This window comes from Drepanopeziza brunnea, assembly GCF_022702325.1.
Source record: "Drepanopeziza brunnea f. sp. 'multigermtubi' strain 214-2 chromosome Unknown ctg2, whole genome shotgun sequence".
In the NCBI taxonomy this organism is placed as follows: domain Eukaryota; kingdom Fungi; phylum Ascomycota; class Leotiomycetes; order Helotiales; family Drepanopezizaceae; genus Drepanopeziza; species Drepanopeziza brunnea.
Genome location: NW_027094065.1, coordinates 1,651,068 through 1,657,424, shown reverse-complemented (window position 1 = coordinate 1,657,424; position 6,357 = coordinate 1,651,068). Strand labels below are relative to the sequence as shown.

At 50.3% G+C, this 6,357-nt stretch overlaps 1 protein-coding gene across 1 annotated transcript; it reads left to right on the top strand.

The window, feature by feature from the left end:
* Positions 1 to 3,311: 3,311 nt before the first annotated feature.
* Positions 3,312 to 3,749, top strand: L3040_001623 (uncharacterized protein; the record flags this gene model as incomplete). Its single annotated transcript, XM_007294297.1, has 1 exon — positions 3,312 to 3,749. The coding sequence occupies one exon, from the start codon at positions 3,312 to 3,314 to the stop codon at positions 3,747 to 3,749; it is 438 nt and encodes a 145-aa protein (XP_007294359.1).
* Positions 3,750 to 6,357: the final 2,608 nt, after the last annotated feature.

The window sequence follows — 6,357 nt, the reverse complement described above, 5'->3', positions numbered from 1 at the left end:
GGGGGGGGGGGGGGGGTGTATGTAAGGTACCACGGTACAGGCCTAAGTATTACCCCTCGAGGGTGCCTCAAAAGTCTAGTTTCCACTTTAAAACCCCTGTTTTCCGTACCCTCGAGGGGTAATACTTACGCCTGCGACGTAGTACGTAGTAGGTGATATTCGAAACCGTGCCGGATCGAGTCGTGTGATGGAGTTGGGTTGGGTTGGGAAGGGGGGGGGGAGGGGGGTATTAATATCGCGCCGGAGGGGGAACTATTCATCCAATCCATGTCCTAGGTCGTAGGTCCTAGGTCCTAGGTCCCAGGTCGTCCCTGGAGAAAGGGGAGAGAGGACGGCACGGCACGGCATGGGATGGGATGGGATGGGATGGCACGGCATGGGAACCATGTCATGTCATGTCATGTCAGGCTGGACGGCTACGGGGTACCAGGTTACGTAGTAGTAGTAGTAGTAGGACTAGTAATTGAATTGAATTGCATTCCGCGCCAAAGGGACCCTCGCGCGAACTCACGAACGGACGGGCCACGGGCTGAAACTTGAAGGGAGGGAAGGGGAAGGGGGAAGGGGGAAGGGTAGGTAGGTAAAGGTCAATTCAGAGTTTCAAAGTCAACATGAACCCTGCCCTGCCCTGCCTTGGCTGCTCGCTGTCTGAAAAGAGAAGGGAAGGTGGGGAAGAAAAGGAAAAAGAAGAAAAAGAATTAGAAAAAAGAAAAGGAAAAAGAAAAAGAAAAAAGAAAAGAAAAGAAAAGGAAAAAAAAAGAATTAGAATTAGAAAGGGAAGGAGAGGAAAGGAAACTGTAATGTAATGTAATGTAAAAACTACTGTATAAGAATGAGAAAGAGAAGAGGAAAGAGAGAAGAGAAGAGAAGACAAACTGTAAAGAGAAAAAGGGAGAAGAAAGAATCTACAGTAATGGGGGATTTAGGTAAGGATATGGAGGACCCTTGGATGGTCTTGAGGGTGGGAGGTACGTACGTAGTAGTAGTTGTGATACCGTACCGGTAATCGTCGTGGTGGTAATAGTGAGTGAGTGGTAAGTGAGTCAGTGAGTACCTTAAAGGCAGGTAGGGGGTCATTTAAACCGTCAGCTGATAATCCGATGACGGTCTCTTTAAAAGACGATTCCAAGAGGTTGGCATAGCTAGTGGATCACCCTAAGCCGATACTTGAAATTGAATAGAATCTGAAAACAAACCATTTAAATTATTTAAATCGTAGCTAAAATAAAACTATTTCAATCGATTGAATCGTTTTTTATAAGAGCTCGTCTTTTCGCTAAAAGATTATTATTAAAATAAGATTGTTTTGATCGATTAAATAGTCGTTTATAAAAGTCGGTCTTTTTACGAAAAGATCGTTTCAAGACCGTCCGGTGGCCGTCCTGTGGCCGTCCTAAGGCCGTCCCCGAACTTGAAACCGTCTCGGTAAACGTTGATTAATAAGCAAATAATTTTTTTTTTTCAATTGCTTAGCAGTCTACCCTTTACTACCTATAGGTATACTACCTTATTGTCACACCACCACCTTTACAAGCGTCAAGGGTGCATTGATGCGGGTGAGCTTTTACTGAATCGATCGATTCCGATTATTAAAAATTTAAAGCGTTGATATATAAGCCGTAGTAGCGATACCGAGAAATATCTTGGCATCGAATTTATTAAATTATTATTAAAACGATTCCATTTAAGAAGTAATTTTTATTTACAACTATACTTTTTTTAAAATAAATATCGAACTATTTCAATTTTTTAAAACGAGCTTATTAATAAGCCTGCTTTAAGAATATGGACGGGGACGGCCATGAGACGGCCATAAGACGGTCCTAAGCTCGGGGACGATCAAAAAGATGAACTATTCTTGATTTGTAACTAGTACTGATTTTAAACGGTCTAATAATCGTCTTTTATAAAAGAGGGTCAGAGGACCGCTCAAATGACCCCCTACCTGCCTTTAAGGTAGAGACGAACGCAGAAGTCGTAGGTAGGTAAGGTAGGTAGGTTACCAGTACTAATACTAATACTAGCACTAGCACTAATTAATACTCGCAGCCGCTGCATCGCCGACGTGCATATAGGTACCTAGGTACCTAGGTAGACACGAATGGATATTCAAGTACTTTACTTTCAGAGATCGATGGTTGGCCCGGCTAGGCCAGGCCAGCTTGACGGAGAGCCATGGTTTTTTCTTCCCTAGGTACTTACTGTATGTATGTATGTATGTACCTATGTAGGGGTCCTACTTACTACCCGTGAATCCAGGATATACCGGTACTAGGTAGCTAGCTCCAGTACGGATAGGATAGGATAGGTAGCGGAGCGTAAAGGGCCAGATGTGAACAGCAGATACTCGTATAATACATACATAGTATACTACTATTTACCGGTAGAATGATTTGCGACCCGGGGAAGGGGGGGCAGGTACGGTGAGACAGATATATTACCAGTATTACTAGGTACTAGGTACTACGTACGACGTCTACCGCCCTTTTATGAGTGAGAGTCTATAAGTCTAGGTACTACTTACTTGCTTGCTTGCTTGCTACGACGTATATCCTTCAAGACTGAAAGGAGGTCCTTCGTATCATACATATCACGGGTGAATAACCTACCATTCTAGTCCGTGCACATGAGAAGATCCTACCTAGGCAATGCTGCTTGCTGCTGCTGCTGCTGCTGCTGCTGCTGTTTTATTGGAGTTGTAAGCACAGGTACGTAGTAAGTAAGCATACCTAGGTACCGGCACGCCGAACGAAGGCTCCATCCATGACATAACGAGAGTGCCAATCTGCAGCGCAACAAACCAGCCGCGGCTCACCATCGTGATACCGACCTACCTACCTTACCTACTGTATCATTAGTAGTCGTCGTCGTCGTCGTCGTCGTACTCCCGGCACGAGAGCCCTGTCGACGGAACCCTCTACCTACCTACTTCCTTCCCGTACGTACGAGGACGTACTACGTAGAATTAATGGCGCTCTGACAGCGTCTGTACTACCGGTACCTACTGCTTTCTTTCTTTGCGGGCTCGTACCGAGGAAGGAGGCATAGGTATGCGAGCGCAGATTTACGTCCTGGCGCTGCTCGTATTTTTTATTTTGTACACTGTACCGGTACCATGTCGCTATCGATGAAAGGTATAGATGCATAAGGTACATACGATATTGCCGAGCCACTTCGCCGTCCCGTCCCAAGTACCTATATAACACGAGCGATTCCTTTGCTGCTATAATACCTTACACTCTTTTTAGAAGCTCCACTCGGTGAAAACGCTCAGCTTGATCGACTGACATCTATCGATCTATCCATCTATGATGCGTTTCAACACCCCCCTCCTCGTGCTCGCCTCCCTCCTCGGCGCCGCCACCGCCTTCCGCCGCACCTGCAGGCCCAACACCAGCAGCGGCATCACCGGCAGCGGCTTCTACACCCTCGTCGCAGGCGACACGTGGCGCGCGATCGCGGCCGACTTCTGCACCTCCGCGTCGGAGCTGCAGAACATGAACAACCGCACCCCGTTCCGGACCGGCGCCTACTTCCAGGTCCCGTGCCGGCCGCGGAAGCGCGACTGCGCCCGCATCCCCGGCAGCAACTTCGGCTACTACAGGGTCGTTAAGGGCGACAAGTTGACCTTCATCGCGGAGGACTTCTGCACGAACGCCGATGGCATGCTCGTGTTGAACTCGGAGGTTATCAAGAGCTATAATCTCCCCTCGGGCACCATCCTGAGGGTTCCTTGTGCGTGGAACTAGCTAGGTAGGTAGGTACTATACTGTGATAAAAAAAAGGCCTCGCTCGCTTTGCCTGTTGCGGGGCTGTGAGAGGCGTGGGAGTGGGATTTGGTGACGGAATGGGTTGTGGGTTGGACTCTATCTTTCTGCTCTAGAGCTGAGATCTATGAGGCAGCTCGACTGCTCCTTTTTCTTCGACAGCAGAGTTGAGCTCAATTTATTTCGGAGAGAGGAAAGGAGGTAAAGAGATAGAAACTAAGCCTCTCTGTACGATAAGATGTTGAGGACTTGATTGTCAATAGATAAAAGGGACGTACGTGTCTGTGTATATATATATATATATATATATATAGATGGAATTGCGATAACTGTTCTTGCTAGTGCGTACTTCTTCATAACACGAGGTCAGAGGAGGAAGCTTCTGATGAGTGTGGTTGTGGTTGTGGTTGTGCTTGATGATTGACTTGACTTCGGAGAAGAGCGTCTTCGTTCCCGTCTTTCCCCGCCGCCCATCGTCGGCGGTCGCAATTGAGTTTCTGCTGCTGCTCCGCCGGAGTGCAGCTCGTCCGATTGCCGATGCTGGGGTGGGGGAGGGGAAAAGAGCGAGCGCGAGAAAAGATGAAACCAGGTACTACTATTTACTTCGGTCGCTGGTCAGTCAGTCACCTCGACGAGAGATCCAGTACAGAGGGTAGGTACCGTAGGTACCCAAGCGCGGAAGGGTCAAAGACCGGATCCGACGTCTTGCGTCTTGCGTCTTGCGTCTTGCAGCCCTAGGTCGCAGGCCTGTCGGGCTCAGGCGATTTTAGTAGTACTTACTCTGACTTACTTTCGGGAATCGGACGACGTGCACAGGCAGGTGCGCTATCGGGGCCCGGCGCGTAGGGCGATGTGTAATACCGGTAACGCAATGCGAAAAGCACCGATGCTACTGTACGTACGGTACCAGGTAGTCGTAGTCTAACAGTAACAGCGGGCCCTGCCTGGGTAGGTAGACCCGCACAGTAGCCCGTGAGCTGAATTCTAAAAAAGGGACTAGAACACCACGCTGGGTTGTGGCAGGCTGAGAGATAACGTTGGCCCGAACAGATACTACGTAGGTAGATAGGCCTACTAGTAGTCCGACTACTGATGTACTAGTATATCCGTATAGTACCGTAAAGAAGACATCGTGATCCCAGGCAACCAACCAACCGCCCAGATCCCCCTGCCGTGCTCTTCCCGCCCAAACCACTCCCGCAGCGAGCGAGCGAGGCAGAAAAAGCGCAGAAGTGAAATCCCGCCCTCTTTGTCCGTAGACGAGTCCGAGAGAGAGAGAGAGAGAGAGAGAGAGAGAGAGAGAGAGAGAGAGAGAGAGAGAGAGAACTATCGGGCTCAGAACACACTCCGCTGCTCCGTCGCCCTGCGATGACAAACCCACTCCCTCGCTCGAGCAGAGACTCCACTCACGTCGTCTCGCAGTAGGGCAGGCCCTGCAGGCCACAAACAGCAGCGCGCCGCGGATGTCATGCCGCCTGCGAAACCGGGTTCGAGTCCTCCCTCTCCTGGCAGATGGCATGACGACTCATCGATCGACCGGTCGTACCTTCCCTTCTGAGCGAGAGGCCGAGAGCGAGATCCACCCCTCCCCCTCCCTTTCCTTCCCCACCAACGTGACGTGACGTGACGTGACCTGACGTGACTGTATATGTCGACCCCTTTTCCACACCTGCAACCCCGCCTATGCCACCTGCACTCGAGCAAGGCTTGGAGTCTCTCCGTCTGAGAAGTTCTTTGCGACTGCGCCTCTCTCGCTTCTCCTGCACAGATGGGTGGGTGCTTGTGGCTTTTGACTGGGGCTGCTGCCTGTGGGTGTCTCAGAGCTGGTCGACGACAAAGACGACGACGTGCGCGACGAGACGACCTTTGCGCGGGGATTGGGAGCGGCGTGGTCGGGATCGCTAGCTGTGTCGCGGCGGAGGTGAGAAGATAGAGGGGGGTTCTTCTGAGGGGGGAGAGAGAAAGAGAGAAAGAGAGAAAGAAAGAAACATGTCCGACATGATAAAGAGGAGGAAATGAGAACATAGACCATCCCATCCCGTGCCGTCTTCTCTGAAATCAGTCGGCCACTTGCCTGCCTGCCTGTTTCGGAAGGCACACCCCTTCGCTCACGTGCCAGGTCAGTTTCCGAGCGTGTCCCTTCGAGACGACATCGCAGCACGCTAGCTGTGCCTTTATCTCGGGTACCAGGTCAGATGAGGATGCTTTCTGCCCTTCTATGGCAATACGCAGAGAGAGAGAGAGAGAGAGAGAGAGAGAGAGAGAGAGAGAGAGAGGCTTGGAAGCAGAGGCTAAAAGGGTCCATTCATTGCAGAAAGAAGTATCTATCCCTCGCGTTTGTTTCTTTTCACTGACCTAGCTAACCTCAAAGAAAGAAAATACCCAGGACTGCGTGAGCAGCCAGCGGCTATTTTGTTTTGCCTCGAGAGCAAGAGCAAAAGTAAGCCTCAGGGCCACCCAGAGATAGCCAAGCCAGAGCTTGCTGCGGTGGAATGACCATGGTCGAGACCACCCACGAGATCCTTCATGGCAGGTATCCGCTCCGCACCGCATATCTACTTCTACTGACCTGCCGTCCCGCGCCCGCCTC